The sequence below is a fragment of the Nannospalax galili genome, unplaced genomic scaffold, assembly GCF_000622305.1.
Source record: "Nannospalax galili isolate Female #2095 unplaced genomic scaffold, S.galili_v1.0 scaffold161, whole genome shotgun sequence".
Lineage (NCBI taxonomy): Eukaryota > Metazoa > Chordata > Mammalia > Rodentia > Spalacidae > Nannospalax > Nannospalax galili.
In genome coordinates this window covers 1,163,912-1,180,723 of record NW_008348586.1, presented here as the reverse complement: position 1 = coordinate 1,180,723, position 16,812 = coordinate 1,163,912, and the positions used below count along the sequence as shown (strand labels likewise).

Here is a 16,812-nt window from a genome sequence, read left to right as displayed (position 1 = left end):
TAGCCCCAGCTGTCCTGGAACTTACTATGTAGACCAGGCTGGCCTCTGCCTCCCAAGTGCTGGGATTAAAGGCGTGCGCTACCACGCTGGTGAATTGAGTCAACTTTTGAAGATAAAACTTGAAACTTACTGGGAGCTGCTATTTTACATTATGATTTTTTTTTTTTTTTTTTTTTTGGGTCTTTTTGAGACAGGGTCTCCCTGTAGCCCTGAACTCTCAGGGATCCGCCTGCCTCTGCCTCCCGAGTGCTGGGATTAAAGGCGTGTGCTACCACCCCCGGCTACTTTATGACTTTAAAAAAAAATTTTTTATTTTATGTGTATGCATATATTGCCTGAATGTAGGTAAGTGCACCCATGTCGTGCAATGCCCGCAGAGGTCAGAAGTAACCCAGTAACCCCTGGTGTTAGCTGCCATGTGGGTCTTCTGCAAGAACAACCAATGTTCTTAACCGCTGAGCCATCTCTCCAGCCCCTATGACTGCTTTTTAAAACTCTTTTGGCCAGGTGCAGTAGCACATGCCTTTTGATCCCAGCACTCAGGAGGCAGGGGCAGGTGGATCTCTGTGAGATTGAGGCTAGCCTGGTTTACATAGTGAGTCCCAGGCCAGTTGGGGCTACAAGGGAGACCCTGTCTCAAAGAAAAAAAAGATGATCTAGGCCCTAGGGAGATGACTCAACAGATTAAGAGCATTGACTGTTCTTGCAGAGGACCTGGATTTGGCTACATGGAAACCTTATCTCAAAAAACAAAAACAAAAATATCTAGCAGAAGTTGATTTGTTATTAAAAATCCTAATGGAGAGTAATGATTAACATCTGTATTCCCAGTACTCAGGAGGCTGAGGTAGGATGAGAAAGAGCTTGAGGCTGGGCTGATGAGATGGCTCAGCAGGTAAAGGCACTTGCCACCCAGCCAAATGACCTAGGTTCAATCCCTAGGACCCCACATGATGGACAGAGAACCTACTCATACAAGTTGTCCTCTGACTGCCAACATATGCTGTAGTACTTGCAACCAATACGAGATGAATTAAAAAAAAGCTTGAGGCAGGCAAGGAGTGGTTGTTTCATGTCTGTGATCCCAGCACTAAGCCTGAGTTACATTGTGAGATCTGTCTCAAAAACACATGCACAAAAAAGCTTGAGGCAAGTCTGGACTATATAATAAAACTCAATTTTTAAATATTTTTATATGTTATTTTTATTTTATGTGTATGAGTATATTGCCTGCATGTATGTGAGTGCACCTATGTCGTGTAATGCCATAGAGGTCAGAAGAGAGCTTCGGATTCCCCTGGAACTGGAGTTAAGGACGGCTTGTAGCTGCCATGTGGGTGCTGGGAACCGAACCTGGGTCCTCTGTAAGAGCAGTCAGTGCTCTTAACCACTGAGCCATCTCTCCAGCCCGACTCTTGATTTTTTAAAAAATTATTTGCATTACATGTACAAGTGTTTTGCTTGTGTATATGTAAGTGCACCATGTGTGTGCAATGCCTGTGGAGGTCAGAAGAGGGTGTTGGATCCTCTGGAGTTGGAGTTAAGAATGGTTTTAGCTGCCATGTGGGTGCTGGGAATCGAACCTGGGTCCTCTGCAAAAGCAGCCAGTGCTCTCAACCCCTGAGCCATCTCTCCAGTCCATCTTAATTTTTTAAAAGCCCTTTTTATGGGTTGGGCTTGGTAGCACATGCCTTTAATCCCAGTACCCAGGAGGTCGAGGGAGGAAGATCTCTGTGAGATCAAGGCCAGCCTGGTTACACAGCAAGTTCCAGGCCAGTTGGGGCTATAGGGAGATCCTGTCTCAAAAAAAGTTCTTTTTATGGTCTTCAAATAAAATTTTTTGGCAGTGCCGAGGAGACAACAGAAGGCCTTGAGCACCCTGCCACTAAGTGACACCCATAAGCCCTTGCATGGTTTTTGGGGAGAGGCTTATATATTTCTCTTCCTTATATTTCTTTTTTTTCATAGAGGGGTCTCACTATGGTACATTAAGCTGGCCTGGGATTTGCTTCTCCTGCCTTAGCTCCCATGTGCTAGGATTATAGGTAGCACAACACATCTGGCTTGTCCTTAAATATTAAAGTAACTAAGATTAACAAACGTCATTAATAATACATAAAAAATATGCTAGGTGGTTAAGAACACTGGTTGTTCTTGCAGAAGACCCAGGTTCGTATCCCAGCACCCACATGGCAGCTAACAACTGTCTGTTAACTCCAGTTCCAGGGGATCCGACAATCTCTTCTGTCCTCCTGGGCACTGTACGACACGGGTGCACTTACCTACATGCAGGCAATACATGCATACACATAAAATAAAAATAATAAATATTTTAAAAAATACTAGGGAGATGGCTCAGTGGGTAAAGTGCTTGGCACACAAACATGAGGATCTGAGTTCAAATTCCCAGAATCAATATAAACTCAGGTTTAGTAGTACATATCTGTAATCCCAGAAGACATGGGAGACAGAGCAGAGACAGAATTCCTCAGAGCTCAAAAGCTTGCTAGACCCTGTCTTAAGGTCTAAGGCAAGGACTGATATCAGAGGTTGTCCTCCAACCTCTACATGTATACAAAGTAAAAATCATACTTACTTTAGTTCTGTAAAAAAGTCTTGCATCTTCTCTAATATCACATTTAACATGCTTTTCCAAAGCCCCACAAAGTAGCACGAAGTGTTTCTGTACAAGACAAAACAAAGGCAACAGATGAAAATACTCTAAAGCATTGCAAAGGAATAGAGACGATGCACTTAAAATGACTAAATCATTTCAAGGCCTACCTGATGGAGTCCTATTAGTGAGAGTAGTTACTCCCCTGAGCACAGGATGGTTATGGTTTATTGCTAGTTAATCTTTTTTTTCTCTTAATATTTATTATTTTTATTTTATGTGTATGTGTGTATTGCCTGCATATAGGTAAATGCACTCGTGTCGTGCAATGCCCACAGACATCAGAAGAGGCTGTTGGATTCCCTGGGACTAGAGTTACGGACAGTTGTTAGCTGCCATGTGGGTGCTGGGATTCGAACCCAGGTCTTCTGCCAGAACAGCCAATGTTATTCTTAACTGCTGAGCCATCTCTCCAGCCCCGTTAATCTTAATATACAAAGGAGCCCTAGGTGTGGTGTGGCACATGCTTAAGAGTCCCTCCTATTTGAGGGGCTGAGGAAGGAGGACTGCTTGAGCCCAGATCACCCTGACAACTTATTTTTATAAATGAGACCCTGACTCTTATTTTTCCTTTATGAAGAAAAACTTTATTATTTTTTTTTTTCTTGAGACAGGATCTCTCTGTAGCCCCAGCTGACCTGGAACTCACTATGTAGACCAGGCTGGCCTTGAACTCAGAGATCCGCCTGCCTCTGACTCCTGAGTGCTGGGACTAAAAGCATGCACCACCATGCCTGATAGAATCTCATTATTATGGAGCCCTAGGCTGGTCTTAAACTCATAATACTTTTTTCTCCACCTTCTGAGCATGAAAGTGCTGAGATTACAGGCATATGACATTACTCCTGGCTCTTGTTTTACTTACTTTAAAAAAATGTATTATTCCAAGCTGGGCGTGGTGGCGCATGCCTTTAATACCAGCACTTGGGAGACAGAGGCAGGTGGATCCCAGCCTGGTCTACATAGTGAGTTCCAGAACAGCTGTTGCTACAGAGAGACCCTGTCTCAAAAAGACAAAAAAAAAAAAAAAAAAAAAAAGTATTCTTCCAGTGCTGGGTATGGTAGCATATGCCTTTAATCCCAGCACTAAGGAGGCAGAAGCAGGTGGATCTCTGTGAGTTGAAGTCTAGCCTGGTCTACATAGTGAGTTCCAGGTCAGCTGGAGCTACAGGGAGACCCTGTTTTTTTTTAAACTTTATTATGTCTATGTGCATGAGTGTATCTATGCCACAACACATGGGTGGAGCTTAAAGAACAGTTTTCCGGAGTGGCTTCTCTCCTATCTTTACATGGGTTCTTTAGGTTTGTGTGGCAAGCACTTTACCTGCTATATCTATCTATCTATCTATCTATCTATCTATCTATCTATCTATCTATCTATCTATCTACCTACCTACCTACCTACCTATCTTTTTTAATTAAAATATTTATTTATTTTGAGACAGTGTCTCCCTGTAGCCCCAGCTGTACTAGAACTCACTATGTAGACCAGACTGGCCTTGAACTCACAGAGATCCACCTGCCTCTGCCTCCCGAGTGCTGGGATTAAAGGCGTGTGCCACCACGCCCAGCATAAAACATTTATTATTTTTATGTGTATGCGTGTATTGCCTGCATGTAGGTAAGTGCACCCATGTCGTGCAATGCTCACGGAGGACAGAAGAGGCTGTCGGATCCCCTGGAAGTGGAGTTACGGACAGTTGTTAGCTGCCATGTGGGTGCTGGGATTTGAACCCAGGTCTTCTGCAAGAACAGCCAGTGTTCTTAACTGCTGAGCCATCTCTCCAGCCCCTATCAGGGTTTTACTATGGCCTGGAGCTTGCTATGTAGACCAGGCTGGCCTTGAACTCTGCCCCGACTGCTGTTATTATCCTTTATATTTTTACACTGTCTTCTTTTATTGTATTTTTCTATTTTTGAGATACAGTATGGCTATATTTTTCAGGCTGGCCTTGAACCCTTGGGTGCAAGCAATCCTCTTTAGTCTCCAGAGTAGATGGGATGACTGGCATGAGCCAAGTACATCCTGACTAGTCTCCTCCTCTCCCGCCAGTACTAGGGATTGAATACAGTACTCCCAGCATGTGAGAAAGTGCTCCAACCACTGAGCTACATTCCTCGCTTCTCTTATGTTGCTCAGCCTGCCTTTAAACTTTTGATTATCTGCCTCAGCCTCTGAGGGGATGGGATTACACCATTACATTTCCAGCTTTGTTTTGTTTTTTAGAGACAGCAGTGCTTTATCCTGTAAGGCTGGCCAGGAACTCAACATATAGCCCAAGCTCAAACTCCTGGGAATCCTTTCTCAGCTGCCAAAGTTCTGGAATTATAGGTGTGAGTGACTACCTACAGTCAGCATAGGCTTTCATTAACAGAGCAACAAACTCAATTAAAAAAATTTTTCTGGCCAGGCATGGTGGCACACGCCTTTAATCCCAGCACTTGGGAGGCAGAGGCAGGCAGATGTCTGTGAGTTCGAGGCCAGCCTGGTCTACATAGCAAGTTCCAGGCTGACTGGGACTACAGGGAGACCCTGTCTCAAAAACACCAAAAAAAAAAAAAAAATTTTTTTTTTCCTTGGGCCAGAAAGGTAGCTCAGTGATTAAGAGCACTGGCTGCTCTTGCAGAGGATCTGGGTGTGATTCCCAGTACCCACATGGTGGCAAACAACCGTCTGTAACTCCAGTTCCAGGGGAATCCAATACTCTCTTCTGATCTCCACAGGCATTAACACAACATGGGTGCACTTACATATACTCATACACGTAAAAATAAATTAAAAAAAAAATTTAACTTTTTTTTGTCTTTTTGAGACAGGGTCTCTGTAGCCCCAGCTGTCCTGGAACTCACTATGCAGACCAGGGTGGCCTTGAACTCACAGAGATCCACTTGCCTCTGCCTCCTAAGTGCTAGGACTAAAGGCGTGCGCCACCATGCCCAGCCAAGCATATGATATAAGATAATTCATTTTCCTATATAGTTAGTGAATGTAAATTGACGTTTTACAGAAAAAAAAAGTGCTGTTACTTTAAAATAATTAAAATTTGAAACATTTGTAACTTTTGACCTAGCAATTCTAGGAAATTATCCTAAATATAAGCTTATTCAATTGACTAGAGCTACAAAAGTAAGTACTGTTATACTACTGCATATAATGTTCATCAATAAAAGTTCTGTCGTTGCATTATTAGAAGCACATATCCTAAAGTTAAAAAACAATCAAGCTGCAAATAACAGGATTATTTTCAGTTCATTTTTGCTAAAAGAATTATGCCAGTTTTGTGTAGGCATAAATTATGGACAAATTTACGGAAGAGCAATAAATTGCATATGTCTTTGACTTTCTACTGAATATACATTTATTATATACGTATCATATAAAAACCATAAATATCTGGGTTTAGTGTTCACACACGCAATCCAGCATTTTGGAGGCTAAGATAGGAGACTGATATGAGTCTGAGGTCAACCTAGGCTACATAGTGTGTTCTGGCTGACCTGAGCCTACAGGTTTAGAGTCTGCCGTTTTTTTTTTTGTTTTTTTTTTTTTTTGAGACAGGGTTTCCCTGTAGCATCAGCTGGCCTGGCACTTACTATATAGACCAACCTGGCCTCCCTTGATATTATAGAGATTTGCTTGCCTCTGAGTGTCTGTCTTAAAGAAATAAATGAAATTAAATAAACACAAAGATAAGTATTAGTTATTGGCTGGGCATGGTGGCTCATACCTGTCATCCCAGCACTTGGAAGGCAGGCAGAGGCAGGAGGATGAAGTTTTTGAATGTTTTGAAATCCTGTCTCTAAACAACAAAAAAAATTTTTTTAAACTTATTTTTTAAATTTTTCAGTAGGGAATTGAACCCCAGACCTTGTGGGTGCTAGGCAAGCACTTTACCAATTAAATAATTAACTCCAGACCCTACTGAAAATTTTTTTTAAAAAAAAATTATTACTTTTTAAGTAGAAAAAAAACCCTCAGAAAGTATAAAGGCAAGGTAAGAACATTAGCAAGAAGACTATATTAGACTCTACAGCAGTGTTCACAAAAACACAGGAGCTGGGTGTGACATCACATCTGTTAATTCCAGGTAGGGGGGTCAAGTTCAAAGTCAGCCTGGACTATATAGGGAGACCCTAACCTAAAAGACAAACAATGGGGCTGGGAAAGTAGTTCAGATGGCATAGTACTTGCCTAGCACACACAAAATCCTGGGGTTTGATCCCCAGAACTGAATAAACCTAGCATGATACCAAATGCCTATAATTTCAGTACTTGGGAGCTAGAGGCAGGAAGATTGTTAAGTCTGAGGTTAATCTCATCTACACAGGGACTGGGAGGCCAGCCTAGGCTTCATGAGACTGTTTTAATGGAAAACAAACAAAAGATATAAACCATTCTATCATGACTAGGAGAGATACTACATCTTAAAATAGGGATTGTCTGGACATGGTGATTATATACCTTTAATTCCAGCATTTTGGGGGGAACAGGGCAGTCAAATCTCTGAGTTTGAGGCTAGCATGGTTTACACAGCGAGTTCCAGAACTGCATAGTGAGACCCTGTTTCAGAAAAACAAAACAAACACATGCACAAAACCAAAGAACTAGGGATTACAGACAGGTATGGTGGCACATGCCTATTATCCTAGCATTTGGGAGGCAGATGTTGGGAGGATTAGGAGTTCACAGCCAGTATCTGTTAAACAGTAAATTTGAAGTCAGCCTGGACTATAAGAGACTCTATCTCCACAATTTTTAAAAAATTAAATAAAATAAATTTAGTATTGAAATAACAGCTAAGGTATGAAACAAATAACTAAATTAGAATTTTCTGTACCAGTATAGAATAATTCAACAGAAAAATCTTGGGCTGGTGAGATGGGCTCCACAGGTAAGCATTTGTGGCACAAGCTTGAGGACGTGAGTTCAAATCTCCAGAATCCATGTAAAGCCATGTGTGCTGATACGTACCTGTAACCCCAGGGCTGTATGTGGGAGGAAGGTGGGGGTGGAGGCAGAGAGACTGCTGCAGTTTGCAGCTTAGGTTTAGTGTGAGACCCCATCTCAAGGGAATAAGGCAGAGTGATACAGCAGGATGCCATGTATCTTCCTCTGGCCTTTGAGAATGTGCAGAGGTGCACACACCTGCACACACATGTGGGTCTATACCACACATGCACACTACATCCACACCCTCATAAATGAATAAATAATGAAAATCTTAATATGGAAAGAGAATTCAGAAATGCATATTTGAAGGAGACTGACTTAACATCAGCTTAATTTTAACTTTGAAGAAAAATGTTCTTTTTTTTTTTTTTTTGGTCTTTTTGAGACAGGGTCTCCCTGTAGTCCCAAAATGTTCTTTCTTTTTTAAGGTTTATTTTTATTTTATAAGTGTTTTGCCTACATGCATGCATGTGCATCATGTGTATGCCTGGTGTCCCTGGCGGCCAAGAGAGGGCATCAGATCTCCTAGAACTGGAGTTATAGGTAATTGTGAGCTGCCATGTGGGTGCTGGAACTGAATGAACCCGGGGTTGCCTGCAAGAGCAGCAAGTGCCTTTAACCACTGAGTCATCTCCCCAACTCACAGATGTTATTTCAAAATAACATTTTTTTTTTTTTTTTTTTTGGTCTTTTTGAGACAGGGTCTCCCTGTAGCCCGAGCTGTCCTGGAACTCACTATGTAGACCAGGCTGGCCTTGAACTCACAGAGATCCGCCTGCCTCTGCCTCCCAAGTGCTGGGATTAAAGGCGTGCACCACCACGCCTGGCTATTTTTTAATATTTTTATGTGTATACAACGTGTATTGCCTGCATATAGGCAAGTGCACCCATGTCGTGCAATGTCCGCGGAGGACAGAAGAGGCTGTCAGATCCCCTGGAACTGGAGTTATGGATAGCTATTAGCTGCCATGTGGGTGCTGGGATTTGAACCCAAGTCTTCTGCAAGAACATTTAGTGTTCTTAACTGCTGAGCCATCTCTCCAGCCCCAAAATCTTTATATCTATTGTTATGACACATTTGTTGTGCTGTGAATTTCACCTTGTCCTTGATGCTTAGGGCTCTATGTAGACCAGGCTAGCCTTGAACTCACAGAAATCTGCTTTCCTCTGCCTCCCAAGTGCTGGGACTACAGGCGTGCGCCACCACGCCCAGCTCAAAATAACATTTTAAAAAAATTTATTTTATGCATTTATGTGTGTGGGTGTGCATGGGCCATGGTACATGTGTGGAAGTCAGAGGACAACTTGTGTGAGTTGGTTCTCTCCTTCCACCATGTAGAATCCAGGAATCAAACACAGGTTATCAGGCCTGGAATCATCTGAATCATCTCACAGTCTCTCTAAATAAGTTTTAGAAACATTTTAGTTTTTCTAAAGAGAAAAAAGTGAGTGGAGGTGGGAAGAAACAGAGAGGAGGTAGGAAGAAGTCAACTAAAGGCCAGTCCATTTGGTGACCTGGCACCTTATGAATATATTATACTATTGCCATGTTATGATCATTAAGCTGTGTACTCCAACAAATACGACATTTGTAGAGAAATAATTCATTTCAATATAATACGGCTGCAGAGTACTATGACTCCTTATTTTCCAGTGCACACTGGGATTTCTACAGCAGAACCAGTCAACGTTTTAGTTTTCTTCTAATACATACATGCTCATGCATTCCACCAATTGAAATACCTACTTAAAATAACAACACTTAGCTGGGTGTGGTGGCGCACGCCTTTAATCCCAGCACTCAGGAGGCGGATCTCTGTGAGATCAAGGCCAGATAGTTCCAGGACTGCTGAGGCTAGAGGGAGACCCTGTCTCAAAAAGACCAAAAAAACCCCAAAAACAAACAAACAAAAAAACAACACTAAGCATTACCTACCCGTTGTCCAGAAGAGAAAGAATGAGAACAACTAACTTCCCCAACTAAATGAAGGAGAATGTAGGTCAGGTAATATGCCTGTTGGAGGAATGAAGAAAATACCCATGAAAAAACTAGCATATAAATGTCATTCCAGTTTCCTTATTAGGCAAAGTTGCCCAGGGAAGATAAAGCATTTAATTCATTTGTAGGGAAGGAAAAGCTATGCATTTAAACCAGGCTTTCTGATTTCTAAATCAGTGCTTTCTTTCACCATGTCACAAATGCCCTATCGCAAGGGCTACAAAAAAGTACTTTCAACATTTAATTACTAACAAACTATCCTTTAACCTCAATTCTACTGAAGAACTTCATGACAAAAAAAAAAAAAATCACTTTCTCCCTTATGTGCATGCACTTTGAGCTCTAGCCCTAGATACCTGCTTTTCAAGTTCTAAATGAAGACTGTCATCAATAGTTCCATTTGGTTCTTCAGCCCTTTTCTTCAAGACCATTTTCTTCAACAAATCAGAAGGCTTCATTTGCACAAGATAGCGATGTAGGACTGATATCTGTCAAAAGAAGAGTGGTCAATACTAAACAACACAGTTGTTCTTTCTTGGGCTAACTTCCCCCAGTGTGTCTACTGGCCATTCTGCCCCTTTACCCTTTCTTCACAGTTCTAAAACATCTATTCCTTCTTTAGTTCAAAGCTCTCAATTGCTTAAGAAGGGATTTTAAGTTAAAGATTTAGTATTTGTAATTCAGGAGAAATGCTTAGGAAGAAACCTAATGATATTGTAACAGAGGTCATAGGGAATGCTTTTTCTGTGAGATTGTTTGAAAGTCAGCAAAGTTGAATTTTCCTGTGGACAGTCACTAAATTCTAAAAAGAAGCACTATCTATCATGTTTGTAATCCAGACACTTGAAAGGCTGAGGCAGGAGGATCATGGGAGTTTGAGGCCAACCAGGGTTACACAGTGAATTCCAAGTCTGGCTTACATCAAGTAGTGAGTCTGAGGGTCAATTATTCATGTAGTTGTCTTTTTTTATAGATAAAAAAGGAAAAGGTGCCAGGTATACCAAAGTTAGTAGGCAAATGGCAGAAATCCTATCTTGGATCTCTTGGTGTTCATAAATATCACTTAAACCATCAAGAGCTTCTTGTTAATGATCCTGTTGGCTCAAGAATAGTGCCCATATATCTAGAATCAAATCTGCTTCGACCAGACTAAAGTAGAAACCAGATGTCCCATCAATCTTTATGTCGCACAGCATCTGTGCACACCTCTAATACTATTCTTACAATGTTTTGTGTATTTTGTTTCAACCACTATATTACGTCTTCCAGGGGAGAGTTTCTAATCTGTTTCATTTTAAATTTATTCCTAGGACCCAATAGAGTACCTTGCAGTGAAAGGCAATTCAAATAACAATACAGGAACACCCAGACCAAGTTCTGGGTGAATTTTCAAATCCACCTAAGAGTACTATTGGTACTATAATTGTTTGCTCAAAGTCTTCAGAAGTTCTCAGAGTGGAGTTTCCATAAGACCTTTTATGCATACTTACACATAGCATATCCACTACTAGGTAAGAACTGGAGGCAAACCATAATAGATTCTACAATCTAAAAGGGCCATTTATAATATTAAAACAGGTATAAGATGCAGCAAATATATAATAGCTCGTAATGTCTAATCTTTTTAAAAAAATTTTTAATTTATATGTATGGATATACTACCTGCAAGTGTGTAAGTGCACCCAGGTTGTGCAGTGCCATCAGATTCCCCTGGAACTGGGGTTAGGGACAGTTGTTAGCTGCTGTGTAGATGCCGAGAATCGAACCTGGGTACTCTACAAGAGCACCCTGCAAGAGTAGCCAGTGCTCTTATCTGCTGAACCACCCCTCCAGCTCCTACAATGTATAATCTTGTGATACTGCTAATCTTGATAAACTGAACAAATTTGTAAAGTCATAGCTATACAATAGCACATTATAATTTCCCTAATAGTTTATTTATACAATAATTCATCTGTCTACAACTATTCTGAATGGTATAGGCTATGATACCATCTCCATTTTAATCCATGCCTAAAAGATGATATTTAACTAGGACTTCTGATCTATGATCCATCCATTTTTCCAACACCTAATTAACTCGCTCATTTATCGAAACAAAAATGAATCTATACCTGCAGATTATTGGCATTAGAGACATCTTCATGTTTCTCATCCAAAAGCTTTGAAATAATCACTAGACTGAGGCACTGTCTCAGCTGCCTGGAATTAGAAATTAAAAGGTATTTACAATGTATTTTACACAATACTGTTTGAGAAGCAAGTAAATGAACCAAAAATAGTCTTAGAGGTTTTCAAGGCCATATAAGAACATATCAGCCTGGTGGTGCATGCCTTTAATTCCAGCAGTCGGGAGGCAGATGGATATCTCTGAGTTCGAGGCCAGACTGGTCTACATAGTGAGTTCCAGGCCAGCTGGGGCTACAGAGAGATCCTGTCACAAAAAGACAAAAACAGAAAAACAAAATAAACAAAAACCAAACATATCAACTATTATAGAACAGTAAATATTCATGTAAAATGTATGCATATAGCCGGGCATGGTGGTAGATACCTTTAAACCCAGCACTCGGGAGGCAGAGGCAGGAGGATCTCAGTAAGAGAGACCTGGTCTACATAGTGAATTCCAGGCCATTTGGGGCTACAAGAAAATGAAAAAAAGCACATAAAGTCAGAATTAACTAGGCTGGGATGTAGTTCAGTTGGTAGAGTGCTTGCTTGGCATGGCATACACTAGGCCCTGGTGTGGTACATGCCTGTAATCCTAGTACTCAGAAAGTGGAGGCAGGAAGCTCAGGAGTTCAAGGTCATCCTCTACTACATGAGAACTTTCTCAAAAAAAAAAAAAAAGAGAGAAAGAAATTGCTTATAGATCAGTAAAATAAGAACTTTTATCCTTGATGTTGCTAATTTACTTATAGAAAATCAACCTATTTTATTGCTGGAATAAATAATCTTACTAAGGAAAAACAAAGCTAATTCATTTTATCTATACTGACTTATCTGACAAACTAAAAATAAAAACCAAGAACTGTATTTTGAATTAAGTAGCAAATTGGGACTTCAATGCCTTTTCCTTCAACAGAATATGTAAGGATTTGATTGAACATTCAAAAAAAAATGATGACTAGAAATAAAAACTCCAAGTTGACTGTTATGGCACAGGCCTGTAAACCTAACACTCAGCAGGGAGGCAGGTGGTTTTGGCCAGTCTGAGCAAAACAGCAAGACCCTATCTCTAGAGAAGAGCCCCAAAGCATTGAATTAGATAAGCACTATAAAACTTCTTAACACTTATCTCACTTTTCAGTACCTTCCACGTGATGTCCAGTTAGGGACTAGCTGAACCAACCACAGAAGGTTGTGTGGATGACTGGAGAGTTCATTTATGCCCAGAGAGAGTTCATGCACCTGAAAAAGAGAACAAGCAAAGAATCAAATCTGCATACCTTCTTGCCTTGATTGGGAGCGCTAATATATACACACTCAATCTTTTAAAGTGCTTAGAGCTTAGAACGTATTAAAATGCACATAATACAGATTCTACTTTATCTTAAATTATTCTAGAACAAACACAGCTAAGAGAAGTTAATTTTGCTTTGTTTTGTGTTACATTAGCTCTCTACCTGGCGGTCTTTCTTGGAAGAATAAAATAATCTAAACAGAAATTCCAAATGTGTACAATGAAACACAAAGGTCATGCATATTCCTGACCTGAAAATTCTTAACTTAAGGATCCTACAACAGTACTTTAGTTTACTTCTGGTGATGAGGATGTAATTTCAGAGCCTGTGCATACTAGGCAAGTGCTCTATACTGACCTATACTCTAGCTATCTACTTTGGTATTATTAAAAGTCTAACAGTTGCTTCAAAATAATCTGGTGAGTATGAGGTGTGATTAATAGATATGATGAGACTGAGTACGTCCTGATAATTTCTGGAGCTTGGTGACAGCTACTCAGTTTATTACAATCCTCCCTGCCTCTATGGATGCTTTAGATTTTACACCAAAAAATGGTTAAAAAGTGTAATTATTTAAAAAGGCCTATTAGGATTATCCATGCTCATCCTCTATATGGCTATAGAAGTTCAACTCAAAGTCTGGCTGTCAGTATCATGTCATTTCTTAAAGGCCTTCCCTGAAGATTCAGGTGAGGACATCAAATCTGTACTTTGCTGTTCTCTTCACCTAAGTCCTGCTCTATTTTAATTTGTAACACTTAATTAAAATCTGACATATTATAATATATAGTTCCATAAGGGCAAAGGTATTGAATCACTTATAAATGCTTAGACCACAGTAAATCTCCAATAAAATGTTTAATAAATAGCTACTTTTAGAAAGGATTCAGTTATTAATTTAAATAATATAGTTCCTGGAAACACAGTGCATTTGTCAATTCCTTTTCATATGTAAAAGATTTTTGGTCTTTTTGAGACAGGGTCTGCCTGTAGCCCCAGCTGACCTTGAACTCAATAGAATATGTAAGGATATTCATCTGCCTCTGTATCCCAAGTGCTGGGATTAAAGGTGGGTGCCACTATGCCTGGTCCACATGTAAAAGATTTTTAACTGGGCTTATAACCCCCTAACCTGAATGCATATGAAAGTCAAACTGTGATATGTCTAAAAACCCCAACACCTGGGGCTGGAGAGATGGTTCAGTAGTTGAGAATACGAATTGCTCTTGCAGATGAAGATTGGTGTTCAGTTCCCAGCACCCACACAGCAACTAACAACCATCTGTAATTCCAGTTCCAATGGGTTTTAGTACCCTCTTCTGGCATCCTTGGGAACTGCATGCATGTGGTACACATAGAGGCATTCAGGTGAAAAACATATTCAAAAAAAAAAAAACCTTAAAAAAACATACCCTGCCAAGTGTGGTGGTGCACACTTTAATCCCAGCACTTGGGAGGCAGAGGCAGGCAGATCTCTGTGAGTTCAAGGCCAGCCTGGTCTACACAGTGAGTTCCAGGACAGCTGGGGCTATAGGGAGACCCTGTCTCAAAAAGACCAAGAAAACAAAAAACAAAAAACAAAACAAAACCATACCCAACATCCAAAGGTTTTTTGTTTGTAGACAGTCTTGTGTAGCCAACTATGTAGCCAAGGATAACCTTAACGCCTGTTTTTCTTGTCCCTTCCTCCTAAATGCTGAGATTAGAGGTGTGTGTGTCCACCACCCTTGGGGCAACACCTGAATTTTAAGAAACATTACCTTTGTGTTCCAATCTCTGATGTTTTTCATGAGGTTTATAAGGAGGCTTTGAAAGTCTACTAAAGGAATCTGTTTCAGTTCTTTTTCCAAACTCATTTTAAACAACATTAAAATCAGCAACATTATTTCCCGATCTTGGTATCCTTCTGGATATATAGATGTACACAAGCCTAGAAACTGACAGAGATGGACAGACAAAACAAATGAAAAAAAATTTTCACTTTCAGTTTTAATTTGAAAACACTTTCAAACAAAAGATGCAAAACAGAACCACACAGATAAAAAGTATGAGATGTCTATAAAGGCCAGAGATACTAACAGTAGAATGAGATGATGTGTTTTCTTCTCCATTTTCAAAATGATTATTATTAACTTGATTCAGCCAATAAAATGTTTCACACTGTTAAGTTCTTTTCTTTTTTGCGATAAGAGTCTCACTGTAACCCCAGGTGGCCTGGAACTTGGTATGTAGACCAAGCTGGCCTTGATCTCACAGAGGTACACACACTTGCCTCTGCCTCCCGAATGCTGGTATTAAAGACATGGGCCACCATGCCTGCCTGTTATTAACTCATGATCTCTAAATTATGCTGTAACACCTTTTTTTCTTCATCTATCATCATAATTCTAAAAAACTACTGGTTTTAAAATTATTTTCATGGTGAAACTCTGATCTAAAGTTTCCTTTTACTAATATTTAAACAAAAATATACAAAAATCCACTTTTAACACACATACTATTTCTAAGAAATTCTACTTTGTGAGAAACTAGCAAAATCACTTGGTAAGAAACTAGTGGCGTTTTTAAACCACTAACAACAAAACTGGTTCTGGCCATTTGCCAAAAACACACAGACAAGTTTTTTCCTACCTTAACCACGTTTAAAATGTTGGTTTCAGGAAGAGCTGAAAAAACTGGATTACAAGCTGAGTCTTCACTTCCTTTCCCCCCGAGGGTTTTCTGGGTTTCAGAACTATTGAGAAGTGAATAAAGAATGTACGTGAGAACTGCTGAGAAAGCAATATGAAACTAGATGTAACAATTCACTGGCTGTAAGAAATACTGAACAACTATTTTTATGGAACAGGATCTCATTATGTCGTCCTAGCTGGCTTGGAATTCACTCTGTAGACCAAGCTACTCTCAAACTCACAGAGATCTGCCTGCCTCTGCCTCCTGAGTACTGGAATTAAAGGTATGTGTCACCATACCCAGCTTTATTTCATGTGTCTAAGTGTTATGCCTGCATGCATATAAGTGCACCAGTGTTGTGCAATGCCCACAGAGGTCACAAGAGGGCATCATATCCCCTGGAACTGGAGTTAGGGATGGCTGTTAGCCTCCATGCAGGTTCTAGGAACCAAACCAGGGTTCTCTCTAGGAGCAGTCAGGGCTTTAGCTGCTGAGCCATCTCTCCAGCCCCCAAACTTTCTTTTCTTTTTTTTTTTTTTTTTTTTTTTTTCCTTTTCTTTTTGGTCTTTTTGAGATGTCTCCCTGTAGTTTCCAGTTGGCCTGAAATCATGCTGGCTTTGAACTCATAGATATTCGCCTGCTTCTTCCTCTCAAGTGCTAGGATTAAAGGTGTGCACCACCACCATGCCCAGTTTGATTTAAAAAAAAAGATTTACTTTTATTATTTTTATTTATGTGGATGTCTATGTGAATAAATGCCACATGTGAAGAGCACCCTTGGAAACCAGAAGTGGGAGTCTGATCCTGAGGAGCTGCAGTTACAGGCAGTTGTAAGCTGTCAGATATGGATGTTAGGAACTGAACTCGGGATCTCTGGAAGAACAGCCAAGTGCTTTTAATTGCTGAGTCATCTCTAGGCCTATGAAACTTTTTTGAGACAGAAACAGTCTTTGAGACTTTGAGGCCTAGGCAAGCCTCAAATTTACAATCATCCTGCCTCAGCTGCCTGAGTAGGTAGGATTTTCCAGGTGCAGGCTGCTGTGCCCAGCTT

The 16,812-nt window shown here is 40.4% G+C and overlaps 1 protein-coding gene across 1 annotated transcript in view; it reads right to left on the bottom strand.

Moving 5' to 3' along the window:
- The window catches only part of Slf2 (SMC5-SMC6 complex localization factor 2), a 60,380-nt gene that overhangs the window by 7,689 nt on the left and 35,879 nt on the right, over nucleotides 1-16,812 (bottom strand). The window contains exons 12-18 of the mRNA XM_008845563.3: nucleotides 15,720-15,822; nucleotides 14,849-15,025; nucleotides 12,938-13,035; nucleotides 11,739-11,826; nucleotides 9,981-10,112; nucleotides 9,562-9,639; nucleotides 2,597-2,683 (exon numbers count right to left, since the gene is read on the bottom strand). Coding sequence (XP_008843785.1) covers nucleotides 2,597-2,683; nucleotides 9,562-9,639; nucleotides 9,981-10,112; nucleotides 11,739-11,826; nucleotides 12,938-13,035; nucleotides 14,849-15,025; nucleotides 15,720-15,822 — 763 coding nt within the window. The remainder of the gene's footprint in view (nucleotides 1-2,596; nucleotides 2,684-9,561; nucleotides 9,640-9,980; nucleotides 10,113-11,738; nucleotides 11,827-12,937; nucleotides 13,036-14,848; nucleotides 15,026-15,719; nucleotides 15,823-16,812) is intronic.